At 34.8% G+C, this 19508-nt stretch overlaps 1 protein-coding gene across 2 annotated transcripts in view; it reads right to left on the bottom strand.

Moving 5' to 3' along the window:
* Positions 1-19508, bottom strand: part of ADAMTS6 (ADAM metallopeptidase with thrombospondin type 1 motif 6) — a 133246-nt gene that overhangs the window by 74242 nt on the left and 39496 nt on the right. For both annotated transcript variants that reach the window (XR_011723423.1, XM_071731711.1), the window contains exons 8-9: positions 7530-7573; positions 3811-3916 (exon numbers count right to left, since the gene is read on the bottom strand). Coding sequence is in view for 1 of the 2 variants with exons in the window: in XM_071731711.1 (XP_071587812.1) it covers positions 3811-3916; positions 7530-7573 (150 nt within the window). In the remaining variant the exon portion in view is untranslated. The remainder of the gene's footprint in view (positions 1-3810; positions 3917-7529; positions 7574-19508) is intronic.

Here is a 19508-nt window from a genome sequence, read left to right as displayed (position 1 = left end):
CAGCTCTGATATAGCTGATGATGGGAGACATCATCATTGTAATAAAAACAACAATGACAATATCAACTGGAGCTATCTTCATGTAAGAGCTGACAGGAGGTGGTGTTAGTTCAACTGATTCTGGTTGTGTTTCAGCTAAGTTTAGAAGCTATTTTTAAGTCTGGTATACAAATCCCAACTACCTCAGATTGGAGTCTTCTCATTCTAATAGTGTAAGATATGCATTTCCCTGACAGAAACATCTCACTCACCTCATGTTCTACAGCACAGCTGAGATCTGACTGATCAAATGTGAAGCTCGCTGATCACTGAAGAATGCGGAAAAGACAACAAGGTACTGAAAGCACCTCTAGGATTCCCTGGATTAGAAATGTTTACTCTAGCACTGAAGACAAACTTTCTCATATGGTAGAAGTGGTATTTATGCTATTTATCTACTTTGCATACAGACTAAAGAAGTACTAGAATTTAAACACATTTAAGCTCTGTGAACTAATTCAGAACTAAATACATGGTTGAAAATACTGGTGGTTCTTTATCCTGAAGCCAGTTGACTCAATTAGACTATAATCTTATTATCTTAAAGCTTCTTTTATCAAGGTATGACTGCAAAATTCCTCTAAATTTCACTTTATTACATCTGCTGTAAGTCAAGACAACTCTGACTTCTCAGAAATTACTTAAGCCATCAGCCTTTCCTCCCTGCTCCTGTACAGTAATTTAGCTATTAGCTAAATAGCTAATCTGTCATTAGTAAATTCTTTTCTTACTCCAAATTCCATGGGAAGCTCTCTGTTCTAAACACAGTCAACTATTCTATATTTTGATGTTTCCTTTCTTTTTTCCCCCCCCTTTCATCTTCTTTTTTTCCTTTTGTTATTTAGTTCCTGGATTTTGTTATTAATTCCCAGATCTCAACTGACTGCAACAATGAATGACACAATGCCTTTTTTTAGCAAAATGGAACCCGGAATTCCAGATCAGTTCAACCAAGCATCCTGTTGAACATGCAGGGGGCATGCCAGGTATTTTAGAAAGCATCCAAATTAAAAAGCATGGAGTAAAAAGCCACCCTGCTCAGCTGGTAGGGAAAGAGAAAATGAGACTGGATCTTAAATCTTACAACCTGTCTGAGCACAACAGTATATCTAAGCCTGCAAATAGTTTCTTTCCTCGCTAAGGAGAAAAAGTCAAACTTTGCTTGACAATGCAGGGGATACACATTCAGTTCTCACTCCTGCCACGGGAAATCACTGGTTCTGATTTTTGCTTGCCAGGAATCTTAAGTATTTCTTCAGCTTGAAACACATAACGGTAGAAAAGTAAGCATTCTGTAAGTCAAACACCATAAATCAAATTTCTAGAGACAATATGTTGAAAGCTAAAAGACCCACTCAGAATATTATCTGATTCATGGAAGTATTAAGAGTAATACAAGGCTGTTCTTAGAACCGTGCACAGGGAGAAACTACTATAAAACTGCTAGTAACACCATTCTTCATGCCCTCAAGAAATACACTTAATCACAGTGTACTGTCCTCTTCAATAAAAACAGCCAGTTATGAGTCTCAGCTGCACAGAGCTTATCTGCACCAAAACTCGGTTATACACATAGGAAAAGTAAAAGTGGTGGAACTGAAGCAAAAAATCTATTCAAAAAATGCTTTAAAATATTTAACAAGAAGTATGACTGACTGTAACAATCACACGTAGACTCTCAAGTCTCTAAGTCTTCAAGACTAAGTGCTTTTCTGAGTAACATTCTTCAATGAAGCTGAAGTTACTTGGACTGATACAAGGTTAAATTAGTTAAATTTAATACTCTGTGATGATTTCTCATCACTCTATAATTTAATAAATTACTAGAAACTAACTAACTAGAAAATCTAAAATAAATTACTTAAAACTAACAACAAATTGAGCCGTACTTCCATCAGGGAGTCTTAAAAATACAATTAGTAGAAACTTTAGATAATGGCTAAAAATATATATATTATCATTACATTATTATATATATTATCAATTATATAATATAATTGATATTACAATATTTTAATTATATATATTATCATTACATTACATATCATTATCAAAACATGTCTTCCATAACTCTTTTAATCACAAAGAATTCTATTTCTCAGTTCAACATTTTCTTAAAACTTCAGTATGACAACTACCTAATTAATAAAAACACATCTTTCAAAGTGCAATGCTCCCTTCAAATTTAATATAGTGCTTTTCTCTGGTGTTACCTATTCACATGACCCTTAAATGCTTCTATTTTTCATTTGACAAATCAACTTCCTATTTGCAAAGTACATCTGAAGAGAAAACTAACCACCATGCTACAGCCATGATGTTTGCATGTTTACAAAAAAAGTTTACAAGTCTCCCTGAAATTATTATATTACTCATATATGAAAGTACCTTCCAATAGGTGCCAGGAAGCAGGAAGTTAGAAGAACTAACAGCTTCCTTCTTCTAGTCATAAGTTCAGTCACACTGGATGTAAATGGGAGGTGACATGTGGGTAGGACAAAAAATGAGAAATGCTGAGGATTTTTTGCCCATATGTTCTATCTGGCTTTTCCTGAAGGTATCTACATGGCATGCTCATTTTTCATTGCAGACTTCCAGTGCAACTTTCTTTAGGCATGGAGCACTGGATAAAAGCTAAAGGAATATGATTTATACTTTCTTTTCAATCCAGCATTTGATATATCATGCCACCTATAGAATGAGGTGAAAGCCTCAACGAGATGAGATTTCAGAATTTTAGAAGACCTTACCCATAAGAAGCCAAGAGATATGAAATATAGAAAATACAGATGGTTTTCAAAATTCCTGAGGTCACAGGATATATACTATTGCTGTAATGTTTTTCTCTTTAATAGTTTCCATTCAGATCTTACACAATTGCTTTTGGATTCTAAAATTAATCTACTTCAGTACAACTACTGTGGTTTTTTCACAATAATATAAATGAGAACATACTTGCTCAGTTATTATCTCACACGGTAGGTGGGTTGGAAATAAAAATGAGTTGGAAGTAAACAGTTATTATGAGCAGATTGACAGTTTCCATTTCAGTCAGTACTGGAACTTCTAACAGTTGCATAAGCTAATGACTGTAAAAACATGTCATCCATAACCCAGCATTGGCCAACCCATGTAAACCAAGACTCAAACCTCTTGATACTACAAGGTGCTTAGTCTTCTTAGTTACCACCAAATACTAACAATACCACCTTTTGAAGACCTGAAATAAATCTAGACAAAACTCTACTCAGATTTTATCAGTCTCATAAAATAATCCTCTTTACAATATGCCGATGCTTAAATATACTAAAACAGTATGAATATTGAAAAGAGAATCGATGCTTTAATGAAAACAGTTTGAATTATATTTAAAACAAAATAGCAAAAAGCAAAAAAAGTACCTTTTAACTGCTTTTGGATCATAAAGAAAAATAGACAAATGTAAAGGGGGGAGGGGAGGGGAAGAAAATGTTCAAATCCAAATCTTTAAAAATATGAAACCGAGTAGGAAGGTTGTGAGCCAAATCTCAAAAGCACAGATTTAACTGGGATATGAAATCAGAGGGTAAACAATGAGTTTTCAGTCCTAGATTTAAAACCTTTGGTAATATATACTAAATAAAATGTACTGCCACTCCTGAATACCATGTACAGAAATATGAAGCACCAGAATAGAAATGGTACAGCCACACAGGAAAAAAAAAATCTATCATTAAACTAATATTAAAAAGGTGATACATTAAAACATACTCTTTTTTTAAACTCACTCACTTGTGACCAATCTCATGTGCAATGGTAAAAGCTGAACCTAGGCCAATGTCTTCATTAATGCTGCAGCTCCTTTCAGGCTCACACATTCCAGCCACAGAGGCCAAGCCTGAATAAACAGAAGGAGACACAAAGGGTCATGCCAAGGTGTTTCAGTCTTAAAAGCCCTAGTTATAAATGCCTGGATTCTTTTTAATAACCTCTATGCACAGAAGGAGCAGTTGGCAAAAGGTTAACTTTCTAGTCGTTTGCAAAATCACTGGGGGGAATTTCACTTTGCCGGCTAGACATTAATATTTTTTGAACTGCAGTCAGAGCTGGAAAATGTCTAGACTAGGGGTTAGATTTATAAATTTTACTTCTGGTAACTTGGGACCACCTAGTAACTTGAGCCAGGAGAGGGAATTTAAGAAAGCATTTCTATTTTAACATTCTTGAGCCTGAAGAAAGCAAAATGTATCCACATTATTTTTCTAAAGAAATCTGTTTAAGTTTAGTGGGTTCATAAAAACATACAAGCAACTTTTTTAGCTCTGAAAAGCCCCACAAGATATGTTAAAAAAATCTAAAAAACCAAAACCGAATGCATCAATGAAGGAGACATGTTAATAACAAGCATTCATTTAACCATGGAACTCTTCTCTATTTATCACCCATCATCTTCTGGAATTAAAACCTTATTGTATTACAAGTACTTTTACAAACTTTCTTTAAAGAGTAAAAGCCACAGGCATTTACACAATATGGCTCCTCTGTATCGTACACATTCTTCAGCAACAGAGTATCCACAACATACTGTAGTCACGATTTAGTGCCACTGGAGAGAATTCTAAACATCATAGTCATTAAATGTACTCCTCCCTAGAGCTTCTTACCTGAAAGGAGCAGCAATGTTTTCTTTAAGGAACTTACCTGCTCACATAACTACACTATAACAACAAAAAATTACTAGAAAAAGTGTAACTCTGGTTAAAGGATGGAAGAATGGGGTAGGGAGGGGAGAAGAGAGAAATCATGCTCTTAATATAAGCAGATACTTCCAAACATTCTGTTTGGACTAATAGTAGTACACTACTACAAGTAGTAAGATGACAAGTGCTTCTTCTTGCCTCAGTCCACATTAGCAAATAATTTGGAGCAATAGGAGTTAGTCAGCAGACTCCAGGGGTCATATTCAGGCTCATCATAGACCTTTCTATGCAGGGTGGGCACTGTACTAAGGACTAGCTTAATACCTTAGGCTCAACATACTCACTACACATATGGTTCAAAGCTTTCTAAAGGGAAAAAGCATTAAGGGATGAGAATACAGTCCATGTAGTGATTTTGACCTTAATATCTCCCACAGGAACATTTGGGGAGTATGTCTTCTGACTTAGTTTTCTCCAAAACAAATCTAGCTTGCACAAACCAAAACTACTCCGATAAACAGACTGACATGTCCAAAAGGTGATAATGTATGTCTGCAGAATCTGAGCCAAAACAGTACTAATGCTATAAACAAATCACTAGTGTAGGCACAGCCACTGAGGACAGGATCAAGCATCCACAGAAAAAGGACTCCCCAAGAAGGAAAATCTGTATATTTTCTGCAGTGGGCAGCCTATAAAAAAAACACAATACTCACAGTTCACCTGTGTTATTCTGACTGAGTAAGTGAGTAGGACATTCTGAAGACAACATGGCAACACTTATATATCAACTCTCATGCTACCCTGCAAAGTCCACTACATTTGTGTGATGAAATAATCTCTGTTTTCAGATCTTATAACCAAGCACTTGCTTCAGTGACATACAGGACAAGAATAATCAATTAATTTCGTAACATGCTTGTCAGAGCTCAGGTCAAGAACTGTCTACATCTCAGACTGGAGAAAGGAGTTGTCCTTCACTGGATGCACAGGTATGCTGCAAAGACAATTATCTTTTCTGACAGGTTCCATGCAAGATGGAAGTTTTAGGAAGCCAGAACAGCAGAATGATGTCTATGACCCACAAAATCCCTTACCTCTGTTTCTTCACAGAATACCAGTGATTCAGGTTTCTCTTACTCTTTTGAGACCTCTTTGAGACTTTTGTTCACAAACTCCTTAAAAAGCATGCTTAACTTTAGTTACTGGAGGTCAGTGGTATTTAAACATATTAAATGTCTTGCAAAAAAAGGGCCACGGGGCCTTGTCTCTTTTCCAATTCAATGCCTATAATGCAAATAAATTGTCATGGTTGTGTTGCCAAGAGTACTATAAGCTGGAACCTATACCTATACCTCTAAGTCCTAAGTTGGAACCAATACCATATGTGATAAAAAAAAAAAAACCTAAAAAAATTTAAGCCTTTTGTTTAATAAAACATTTGCCAAAGTCTATCCTCTGTTAAGTTGGATTCAAGTGAAGCAAAATTTGCCTTTATGCCAAAGTCTGATACAGTAAGAATGAGTACTCTAATGATCTGTGTTAAAAATACCAAGTGAAAATATCATAGTTTGTACATGAGTACACACTCTTTCCAACTTTCTTCGTTTACCACTTGCGAAGACAATTCTGTGACATCAGCATTGACAATCACGTCAGTTTTTTCTCCTTCACAGAGATGCCAAAGAAAATCAGTTTCATGTAGAAATTCGTGAGCATCATTTAACTTTTACTGCGTGGATTTCTTTATATTTAGAGCAGGCAAAATTCTGGTTCTTTTCCCCATATAGACTACATGCCTGTGCCAGAAATATTGTGCTGACTTGAGCAGGACTTTAAAAAAACTAATATTGAAGGATTTATTAATATATAGTATAAATTAAAACTGTAATATTAATTTTAATATTACTAACATTAAGGCTATTAAATCATAAAGTAATACAGGGAAAGAAAAAGCAAAAATGAGCTCTAAGAAGTATTAATAATCCAAACTCACAAAATTAGAAATACATCTTTTAAGTACTTCTGAGAAAGAGGCTTATAAAAGGATGTAAACTGAAAAAAGAAATTCAAAAATGTTCCAAGAATCTTTGAACAGTATTTATTTCATATATGAAATGACTATTAAAACTAAAAAATATATTTCGGTTAGTAACTTTTAGTGGCAAATTTAGGTTTGGAGAGAGCAACAGCTGTATAGCCTGCACCCAAGGTTTTTGTATGTACTTCTCCATTGTCAAAACACTCTTTTAAGGAGTTTTAATGTTAGAGTAATTTATATCACCGTGATATTTTTCCTCTAAGTGTATGAAAGGAATAATCTAAAGCTGTCCTCCCTGTGGATAACAGAGCAACAAAAATCCTACTTTAAGCTACTACAAGCCTCAAAGCCTACTTCTTCTGTAAGATTTTTTTAATAGATGTTAGGTTTGGTTTTTGATGTTCCTGAAGTGTTTTACTTGTATTATTTCAACTGCATCATGGAGACAGGTTAAATTAAAATAAACGGCAAGTTCTCTCCTGTAAGAAATAAGTTTAAGTCATCTGCTAGGCTTTATCTAGCTTTATCCACAGCTGCCAGAGAAGAAATCCAAAGAAGCAGCTCTCTTAATTCAAACTTCCAGCAATCACAATGAAAGCCACCTAGCTTTCAAAGCTGAAACCCACCTAGGTTACCTTTCACTGTTCAAGTTTGTAAAACTGCAAAATTTTGAAAGTACAGATTTAAAAAGATCTTATCAGTCAACCAATGGCTGAGTATCAAGCAAGAACAAGGGAATTACAAGCTGAAATTTCTCTTTATAATCTTACCCAGCGTTCCACACGGCTTGTTTTTATAAGTGCAGATATCGTATCTGTTAAGGAGAAAAAGAAGTAGATAAAATATGTCAGAGAGTCAAATTTGTGAAATATTTTGTATATTTATCACATATCTGTATCATAGTTCAAGCTGTCAGACCGCAATCAGCTTAGTTATGTGCAGCCAGCTGGTGTCGGCATTTTCTACACTCTGGTGTAAACCACAAAAGCTGCAGCACACTCACAGCCGCTGGCCTCAAGCCAGTGGGACACCTGCCAGTAAGAAAAAAATGGTTAAAGTGGATCTTTGTAATCACCGGCTCCGTAAAGCAGTCTACCATGCTGTTATGAAGTAATAGCAGCATATCTGTAGACTGCTACTGATTCAAAACACTCTTATTTTTTTAACATAATTGGAAACCTCTTACAGTCTCATGCTTATCAGCTAAGCAGTATTAACTGTAACTCCCACTATTTAAACTTTGATTATAATTTAAAACTACAGCTCTCAATTATTACAGCAACAACCATACTAAATATCTTATGGACTGCCATTATAGTTCCCTTCTCATTATGTTCCACTGATTCTTTGTCTCAAGAGTACACTAAACAAACTAAAATGAAAAACATTTTTGCAGAAAGCTAAATTACATCCTTAAAGGCAAATTTTCATCACTTCAGATACAGTCTTTCAAACACAGAAGCCAAATGCTGTTTTCTATAGTTAACATAGAAATCTCCGGAACTGAAAATGAAATTAAAATGTTTTCAGCAGCACAGGCAATAATAGCAGCAGTCAAAGTACACATTACGCCATAATTTGAATATGAAATCCTTTGATACAGTTAGTAATATGAGAACACTACTGCAACACCCTTGCTTTAAGGATTTATACAGATTTCCTTGCAATATGTATCATGGTAATTTCTATTCTTTTGAATGGTGAGTAAAAATGGTGACAGAAAATGAAGAGAAAAAGATACCATCTCTTCAGATTACATTTTAATTTTTTGTTACTAATTTCAGACCACCATAAATTTCCATTAAAAATAATTTAAGGAATGTTATCCCATATAAGTCTGATACTGAGATGTATACAATTCAGAGCCAGAAGAGTTAAGGTCAGCCTGCCAGTCAAACCCATGGACAAAATAACAAAGCATAGGATTTGGAACAACCCCAGTAAATTCTCTAACCATGTAGACTGCTGTGACCAACTGAAATTCCTGTGACTTTTAAAGGTACTGAGTGTAGACCAGTTAGTGGGATTAAGCTCTAATTCTGAACACACATGTTCATAAGTACTGATCTCATCAAGGTGGTCCAAACTCAGTGATATCCCACTTGCCGTTTGAAGCAGAGGAGGCAAAACCCCCAGCATTCTTATAGAAAATGTGTTGGAATTTAGTCAGAGTTATGGACAGAAACTTCTTATTTCTCTATTTTGGACAGAATCTGAAGTTAATCCAATTAATGAAAATTTATTCCTCAAAGAAAACAGGCAGGACTCAAGCTTACTTAGCGAGAAAACCCAAACTTGCTCCAGTTCTTTAAAATACGGTTTAGAAACGAAACACAAGGAAGTCTGTGCCAGTAGGTCTTCTAATATTTTTTATTATCCAGTGCCAGTAGGAGGAAAACTAACAGTACACATCTTCAGATAAAATGGATGATCAAGAAGAAAGCCAGGTCTATTACTATCAAGTAAAATCTTGTTATTGATTTCATCAGAGCTTAAAATTCGCCCTTATGGTCTGAATCTGCTTACTATCATACAGGTATGAATCTGAAATTGCTCCTCACCTTCAGTACAGTTTCACAAGAAACCGTGATAGGACAAAATGCTATGAATTAAATCCCATGTTCATATTATATTTATGAAAAAAAAAATGGTATCTTTTTGTTCACACCAGGTAGCAAGTATTCTTCATTATGCCTAGGCTAGCATTTGAAAGAAAATGTTGATAATGAAACTTGAACCAGATAACAAAACTAAAGAAAACAATATTCTTATCTGATACACTGCATTATTCTTGCAAGAACACAGCCAGTACTCCAATTACGGGTTCATTAGCATTTCAAAATTTATAGACAATAATTAATTTCCTGTAAAGAGCACTCCATACACTCTCTGATGCCTCAGTTTAAAAACAAAACAAAACAACTTAAGTTTTCAGGGAGTGACTTTATCTACATCATCTTCCAGCTCCATTTTGTTTTAATTTTTTTCGTTTCATATAATTGGTTTCTGCTTGTAACTTGTTTGAAATCTCTTATCATTTTTATACACTAAACTTCTCAATTCCATAATTTGATTCTGTACAGGATTTAAAGAAATCAGCCTAACTTGCCTTTTTTTGTTTTGACACTACTTCAGCTAACTTTATTTTGAATTTCCAAGGAATCAATTTAACACAGAGATGTTGTGTTCCCAAATGCAGACTACAGAGTCAATACTTGCCATATAGTAGCTTCCAGGGAAGAAATCCCTGAAATGACAAATCATCCGAATTACCCAGGAGACTAGATAAGTGTAATTGGTTCTTTTAAAAAACCAAACTCAAACAAACCAGCCAAAAAAAAACAAAAAACAAAAAACAAAAAACCAAAAACAAAATACCACAAAGGTGAAGATGGGTCACAGCTGTCACCAACATGTTAGTAAATACTTCAGGATTCAAAGACAACCAAAAGGTAACTTCTCATGTCAACAATTCTCTCAACCAGACACCAAAAATCATAGTAACAATCACAAGTTATGCAAACAGGCTGTTTGCAAGATGTGAATATATTTTCTTCTTGATTCATTGACAGAAAGTGTAAGAGGGTTACCACACAAAATGTTAATGTAAGAATAGAGATATGAGGGTTGCAAAAAACCTCAGGATAAAATGGTAGCCTGATTGTTTTGAGAGGGGCAAAGGATATATCCCTTGCCCAAGTCTGAAGAGAAGATCTTATTCCTCCTAACTCAGTCAGTGTGTAAGTCATCAAAATGTGACCAGGATGGAGAAGTGGAATGTGGACAGAGTTATAAGACAAGATTGTTGATTACATGTCCATTCCCACCCTGAATGGATCAGAAGTCATTTGATGAGGCTGACAGAGAAGAGGTGAGCGACATCTGGGCACAACTGCAGGGCTCCTGAATACCTGCACTAGGCAAAGTGGGAAACACATGGATGGGCACCTGTCACTGACAGCTTTGACTAAGGGCACCTAAAAAAGGAAAAATTTCTAGTCTTTTGGCAGGATATGAGCATGCCCCATGCTAAACACACGTTTATACCACTGCCTGTCTCCCAAAGATTTGGTCCATAAATAACATCTAATCTTAATAAATCCAAGGAAAAGTTCAGAAAGTGACCACACACAACTTTGAACAGACAAAACATATGAAGCTAGTCTGTTCTGGAGAACAGAGTTCTGACAGCGGTCTTCAGTTTATGGAAAAAGTCACTGATGTGTTCATTTAATTTGTTAGTGTAGATAAAAGCTATGGACTTTTTCTTGAAGAAGCCCCAGTTACCTGCCACTCTAACTTCCAGAAAAGTCCCTTTCCTTTGCAAATCTGATGATTAGTATAATCCTGACCATATGAGTAGGACACTTACTATGGCAGAAAAATGAGTGAAAACACTTTAAGCACCGCTCAACCTTGTCAGATAACTTAACTCAACCTATAGTCCACCTCAGAAACCTCAGGGGAAGACAGACTTCTCTCTCCAATCTAGCTGTACACTGCAGAGAGAGTATCCTTTGTGATCCCTGCAACCTCTAAGCTTGTGGGCTTGATGCATGTTACTGCAACTATGAAGCCTACACAGAGGTCTTAAAAAAGAGAAAGAATAATAGTAAAAAAGTAAAAATTCACAGATTTGAAGGCTAGAAAGCATCAGAGTGCTTCAATCACACGCCCAACCACCCCTAGCATAAAAAGGTAAGCATTTTATTCTAGAAGCTACAATGAATAAAAAGCTGTTCTTTAAAAGCTACTAATAGCTGTTGTTAACAAGATTTGAGAACATCTGTATTAGATTACCCAGTTCAGCTGCTTTTCCTTCCATAGAAGTCACTCTTGAATGCTTGCAGGGAAAACCAGGACAACACAGACTGATACTGTCCTTGACAGAAGCCCCCAGCCCCCTGGCTCAGGGAACTTCAGAGTTTGCATCTTAGTATCTAACTGATTTTTCTTGTAACATCTGTAACACTTCTTAATTCCTCTTCAATCTTAAAACAGTTCAGTGCCCATCTGGGGGATGTTGTTATGCCTTAATCAGCAAACTTGAGTCCCTCCGTCCCAGCAGCGACTTCTTTCATGCTGAAATAGTTTCTTTAGTTTTCTTCCAACGAGAAACAAACTGAACTTTGACAGCATCACATCACTACAGTGTGGCCTTTCAGCTCTAGAACATTTTCAACTGTTTGAAGCATGTGTATTACAACACAAAAAGTTGTGTTAATAGTGGTACTAACAGTAGTAGATACAAAGGCAAATTGACTATTTCTTCCTGTTCATTTATACATTCAAACATAACATTGCCCTTTCCAGTGAAATGGCCCACTAAAAGGAAAAAAGTCTCTATAAAGCACTGTTATTACTTGATGTACATTACTGGGAAGAACAGAAATACATATATATATCAGGACTGGAAACATATGAATACCAGCACAGTATACACGTAAAAAAAATTAACTGTTCAACAAAATAAACCACAGAACATACTTTATGTATAATAAATGAATAAAGCATGAAAACTCTATTAGAAATGCAAAACATTCAAAACAGTGTGAAACACAAGCTACATATTATAAGCATGTAAATCTACTCTAAAATTACCTGAGCTACCAATGTTTTGTATTACACTATGAGTAACATTTGAGATAAATACTGATGTATATACCTGAGGCTTTTGAAGGAATACATCTAAGAGAGTTTAGAAAATAAAAAATATCACAGCTGAGGTAAAACATTCCAAGACAGCTGGAATAGACACAAAATATACTTGAATATAAGAAAATTTACCCTAGACAAAACTAGCAAATAGGCATGACTGGACATAAAGCTATTAATAAGTGTGAGATTGCTAATACATTCATAATTCTACAGGGATTTGCCAATTAACCTAGCTGGAAAGATTAGAAAACAAACTATAGCCTAAAAACTGATTCCATCCTGACTAAGAAGAAACAGAGTTCAACTACTACAAATTACTGAGTTTATTTTCATGGAAATTTCCAAATACATTATCTCTGAAAGGAAAGTTTCACTTTTCATTTGTTTTAAACCAAATTATAATTTTTGGCGCTTGCTTTTTGTTATTCTAAGTTTTGATGATAAGGTATTCAAATATGGACTATCCTTTTCATAGACCCTTGCTCAATGAGAAACATAATTAGTTTATTAGACTTTGATAATTTTTCTAATTTTTTACTCTTCATGCTATGCAAATGTGATTTATCTCTGCACCTAACTATATATATGTCTCATTATTAAGTATTAAAAGATAAAACAAAAAAATCTTAATTTAAAAAATCGAGTTCACCCAGCTCTAACACCTAGAACTATAAACTGATCTACTGCTGAATCAAATCTCAGACCTCTCACTTAAGAGGATCAAAAACCTCTATCTGACTCTTTCTACTTACTTCTAAATTACGGGGGAAAAAAAAATTAGTAGCTTGTAGTTTATCTGTCTCCTTTTGAATACATCGCCTTATCTATCATTGAAAAGTGGTTCTTTTGTAAGTGCAGAAAATGTCACTGACACCAGAGAACTGTGTGGAAAAATTGTTATAAAACAAATACTGACTTCTGATGAGTTTCGATAAAAAGCTTTTTATCAGAATTTTCAACAGTTTGTCACTCTTAAGGTAAGCTGGCACTTCATTAGATTTGTTTAACTCACAAACAGCAATGGTCTTTACAACACAATACTTTCTGATTTCTTTCCAAAAGACATCAAAAACTACAGCATATCCTTAGCTTTACAGAACCCGGTACATGGCAACAGCATTCTTCTTAAAATAACGTACACGTCTTACTTGGTTTCTTCTTCAAAAACCTCAAACCAGAAAGAACTATTTAAATGAAGGAATGAAAAGTGTAATCTACGTGTTAAACATCACTTGACAGAAATAGCTTTTTCTACTATTAGTTTTCCATGTCTTTAAAAAATACCATAGAATGCCGAAGTCTGGTTATGCTGGACTTTCCTCTGATACTTAGCTTGGGTGAATAAACAAAATTCTGAGTTACTGCTAGAAAAATTATTACTGCTCTAAGTTCCCAGTCTCCAGATTTATATGAAAAGAAAAATTTTAAATTATTGCACTGTAGATTAAACATTTCAATACTAATTTTTCCAAACTGCAAATGTAGTTATTGAGTAAAAATTAACTCTCTTCTAACATTCTTTTAATGCTGCCATTTGTTTTCAATTTTGCCAACGTAATATTAAAAGAGCAGTTGCAAATTTACCATCATCAGTAGTATTATTGGTGTACTTAGGACTAACGCACAAAGCCGACTTTCAGATTACGATTCCATAAAATATTCTTTCAACCCACATTCTAGTCTTAGAGTAGCCAAAAAAAATTTCAAGTACATGAAAAATATATCAGAGAGGTTTTTCTTCAACACTATGTTGACGTGTCATGCAAGCATATACCAAAGACATGGCAAAAGGTATTAATTACATTAAAATAAAGGATTTCATAGCTGAATTTGTAAGTGAAGATAGTTCTAAAGACAAGATAAAAACCCTGAGACAGTTCTTAGCTTCAGACATACCCTAGGCCATGATACACCATTTCAAATCACTAAAAACTCATCGTATTAAAAAAGTAATATGACCAGTTTTAAATGCTTGTTATTTTGAGGAAATAATACATTTAAGCCTTTTAGTTTTCTTGTGGTTTCTGAGATGGTCTGTATTTATATAAATTTTTGACACTTTTCACGGTTTTCAAATTCTGAAAAAACAGAGAATACTTTCCTTACTACCAAGACTGTTCTTCTAATCAGAACCTTTCTACAGACTATATATGCCAAGTGAGAAAGTGAGGAAGTATCAGCTCAACCACAATATCATGAAAGCAAATTAACATTGTACAACCTCAATAGACTATTTTATTTGACAATATGGATTTTAGAATTGCTCTAGAGAAAAGTTTATAAGCAAACCCTAGCACTAAAGAAACAGACAGGCACTTGTGGTTCCACAGCCCACCCCTTGCAGGTCTTTGACTACCAATGTCACTTAACCCTCTGCTCTGCCATGATTTATTCATCATTTAAGTTCCCTCTTCCTTTTTTCTATTCTGTATCAAACATATGCAGGCTTGATGCTCTAATCCTTTCCTCCCTTCTCCATGTGACATCCCTCTGTTCTCATACTCACTGAACATAAATTCCAGCAGAGTTCTTTCCACAGCTTTAAGATTTTCAGGACTGACTGATGGCTTAACATCAACCACCTTATACAACGAGGCCTATCCTACTATAAATGTAAGTTCAAGGGATATCCACAAAGAAGACATAGCAGCCTCAAAATGTTTAGCATAGGGTAGCTACCCAAAGTTCCATCTTGCTTTTTTCACTTTTACACCTCGCATCAAGTTCTGTGCTTCTGCATTTAGTATCAGCACCAAAGCCATCTCAAGAGGTTTGACTGAGTCTTCAGTATATTAGTATCATTTTACTGATAGTAGTACAGACAGCATAAGCTATGACACAGGAGCTTCAGACCTTCCAGAAGTTGTAGCCCACTCCTAGATGAGTCCATCCTTCTTCTTGAGAACATGTTAATTCTATTTCAAGCTAGGATTCAGGTCCCCTTCGACACTGGTTGAAGGGACTCCTCAACAAGGCATCTTGAGAAAAGAAATAATTCTAAAATCCTCCATTTGTAAAAACCATGTGTACATATCAAAAATACATAAATTTGAAAATCTGTTTTGATAGTAAGGCACAAAGCTTGCAAGCTGGAGACCATGAACCCATACAAATAATCAGATTTTTGTTCTACCAGACCAAAACTTTTCTCTGGCATATCTGATCCACAATAATTTATTTTATATTAGAGCATCAGAAATATAGAGCTACCTACCTGAGTGACAATCACAGCTTCAGAGTAATGAGACTGAGGATTTGCACTATCTTTTCCTCGAAAGTGATTCCATAGTTTTACTGCATTCTCATAACTGAGATGAAATTTAGATAGAGTTACATGGAAGTGTTTAGCCAAAGCTAGCCTAGAGAACAGAAATTTCTGCATATCTATTCTAAGTATGATGCTAGGTTGTTTTTTTTATCCATGCATTCAGAAAGTGCCTGGAAAATAATACATAAAAGCTTTGTTCAAAGAACATTCACCCAGAGCAGCTTGTAGGGCACTGCTTTTTAGAGTGTGCTAATGCAACAAAGTCTGGGGAAAAGGAAGACTAATAAAACTAATTACATAGGTGTGGTTGGGGGCATCCTGCTACACTGCAAAAAACACTATGCTGAACCCTTTATAGGAAGCCACTTGTCTAGACCTCTGGCAGCAGGGAAACACAGCTAGCAGCTATGATGACCAATCAAGTTTTAGCTCTGTTATACAGAAAAAAATGATAAATCATAACAATAACATAGTGCAAACATATTTATCAGTTTTGATGTGAAAATGACATTTCTTATTTTTCTAACATCAAAATTGATATTTGAAATGCTGGCATCAAAACCAGAATGCATGTAAATCTTTGCTTCACCTTCTCCATAGAATACACAGCAGGAAGAAATACTTGCTGTATACTCAAGAGAAAAATGTTTGTGTGGCATACATTATCATTTTCCTTCTAGTTTATTTTTTACAAATCATTTTAATGACAACAGCAACCAACTATTGTGAGTGAGTGGCTGAATACTATAGGACCAGGAACTTCCTTTACAACAGAGCTCTTCACAAAACCACATCACTCTTACTGTAAGCAAGTTGGGATTAGCGAATAATGCCTGTCCAGACTGTTAGCTTTAAAGCTAACCTTTCAAAGTTCACCAAAGCACATTTTTTTAAAAAAAACAAAACATAACAAATACATTTGCAGTGTATTTCTGAAACCAGTTTGGTTTCATCTACAAAAGTAATTTCATTAATTTTTATTTGACAAACTAATTCTTTATATTAAAAGTGAGCTGAACATAGAGGGTTATTTTACTGAATATTAGCACAAGACTATTAAAGTAATTATTCTCCAAAATCTTATAAAATTGTGAATACTGAGCAGACTTGTTGACATTAAGGATGCTTGGAAAGAGGCTGGATAACATGCAGAAAGTGACAGTATTTGATTCTTCTTCCAAGTGTATTAACTGTAATTTCTGTCCTGAAAAATAGTCTGCTTCCTAATTTGTTCAGGTTTAAGTTACTTTGCTGCTAATACTTACGTTAAGTGTGGCTTAGGCAATAAACACAAGTACTTTACAAATGTAAATACTTAAGTTAAATTTCCCCTTCTGCTTGGAAGAACTTGCAAAAGCCTAAAGCAAAAAAATCTTAAGTAAAAAATTGTTTTATAAGTTAAAAGTGTAAATATATGAAAATAAATAAATGTATTTAGGTTCCAGAGCTACTACAAAGAATGCACAGAAGTAGAGTTTCCTTGAAATAATACAGGGAGAGACAGCAAATTCAGAAGTGCAAAGACTACATAGAAAGGCCTCGTATTTTAGTAATATTACTACCTCTAGCATACCACCATGCCATTTAGAATCTAAAATATTTAGCATGTTTTTAACAAGGATTCTAAGCACATAGAGAAAAAACTTCTTCTGATTGCCAGACAATCCATAAAATTGAATCAAAACATAACCAAAAAAAGGGATTACAAAGCACCACCATTCTCCCACCAACTGCATCTCTTACTTTTGCTGTTGCTTGCTGCTATTTTTTTAAACACTAAATAATTAACAATCCTAGACAAAATATGACTAAAATGTACTAACTTCAAAACCTAACTTGGTCAGAGACCCATAAACACTTTCATGGCTTAACTGACTGCATTTCACACACTTCAAAAATTCCTTGGTTTTGCTAGTGTTTGGAGTATAATTTCTCACCCTCTAGTGTTTCCAAATATATTGTTCAGAATTGCATAATATATTTCAACCCAATTTGGTAGGTGGCTGAAACAGCTCACAGGGTAGACATTTCTTCTGAAAGAATCTGAGCAATGAATATCTGTCAACATTACTTATGACCTTGAAATTTTTGAGCAGGACAATGTGTCCTAAAACTACAATATAAGCAAATAATTTTCATTACAGCTAAATTAATGTGCAAAATAAGGAACTGTCTGTACCTCTTCTTCCCTATTTATCCAATCACTTGGCATTCCCTTCCCCAGGCTGCTAAGAGTAATAAATGAGAGATTTGCCATGGGTTTGGCTGAAGTATTGTGAAGCCTATCCAAACGCAACCCCAACGATATCCAAATATCCATATTAAAATGTCTGGAAAAGAATCATGCTCATCTGAAAGCTGAATGTGATCAGCTCTACAGAATAACAAGTTCCACAGTTTTCAGAACACAGCCTGAACGAGATGTTCAGAAATAAATAGAATAATGATAATACTCTCTTTAATAATGAACACTTGACGCCCTAACATGACATTACAAATGCCTTCAACAAAGATTTGACTCCAATAGCACTACTGGACAGTCATGAAATATCATCCATTCAGCAACTCAGTACAAAGCTAATTTTAAAACAAAGATTTTTAAGTGCTTATATGGGAAAGAAATAATGAATTTTGGCAGTTTCTATCCATCTAGTTCTGACATTAATGCATATTTTCCTCCAAGATCTAACTGCATAACTCTGAGCTTACTGACAGTGAAAGATTAGCTGAGTCAGCTCAGTGTGTGACAAAGCAAGATTAAGTGAGTTTGTAGTGTCTTGCTGGCACTTCAAAGTAAATTACTCTTATGTCTTAACTATTACACAGACTCTTACTTTTCGCTGGTGTCAGTGCTACGCTATGTAGGTCTAAGAGTCTTCCCACAAAAATCAGGAAGGTAAATATGCTCTTAAAACCCCAAAACATCACATCTAAGTCATTTAAGAACTGCATCCAAACACTGAAAAGAATCTAAGAAACAAAACACATGAAAAGATATATTTTAGTTACATGATCTGAGCCTTATTTCTTCTCCACAGACTAAGGCCATGATTTGGCACTCCAGAAGACCCTATAACTTTCATTATTCTTGACTGCATAACTAGCAAAACTACATGAACTCCAAACCCCTAGAATAACATCTCACAGCAAAACAGAAAAAACTTAACTGCAAATGTTTTCAGACTTTGTAAATGACAACAGATCAAAAGTCATCTGAATTTTTTTTCCAATAACTTCTTGATCTTTTCAATTTTTTTGCAGAACTAAAAAGGGGAGGCAGATAAGTTTTTAATTGGAATTACATATCTCAGTATTTTTTTATTTCCATTTTTTAAAGTATTCTTAATATAATCTATTACTCATAAGAACTAATTGTAACTTGATTTTAAGGGTGAAAGTCTCCCCATTTATCCAGAACAGGGTCACAGCCTCTAATGCCACATATTTTCATAACAACTTTTCAAAACTGATTTGAAATTTGGGTATTAAAGATCATTAGTATGTTCCTGCACTCTGGTTGTTAAAAACCGTGACAGTCACTTTAACAAGTTTTATAATGCAGCCATGTATTTTCTTCTACCTAGAAAGAAGAAAAACTAACAATAATGTTCAAGTTTGCCATTGAGAATTGTTCTGAATGGTAATTGTGTTCTGAGTGGTAATATAAAAGTTTTCAGTTCCAAATTGGGAAAAAAAAAAAGTCAGAATAATCACTGATTAACTGAAAAACATCTTGTTAAGAGTACATGTGTAGAAGCACCTTTTTGCTGCAGTATCTAAAACACGGTGTATCTTCCTAGCAAGCCTCACACTACATGGACAA

The sequence above is a fragment of the Heliangelus exortis genome, chromosome Z (genome assembly GCF_036169615.1).
Source record: "Heliangelus exortis chromosome Z, bHelExo1.hap1, whole genome shotgun sequence".
NCBI classification, from domain to species: domain Eukaryota; kingdom Metazoa; phylum Chordata; class Aves; order Apodiformes; family Trochilidae; genus Heliangelus; species Heliangelus exortis.
The sequence above is the reverse complement of the archived record's forward strand: the minus strand, read 5'-3'. Positions and strand labels throughout refer to the sequence as shown.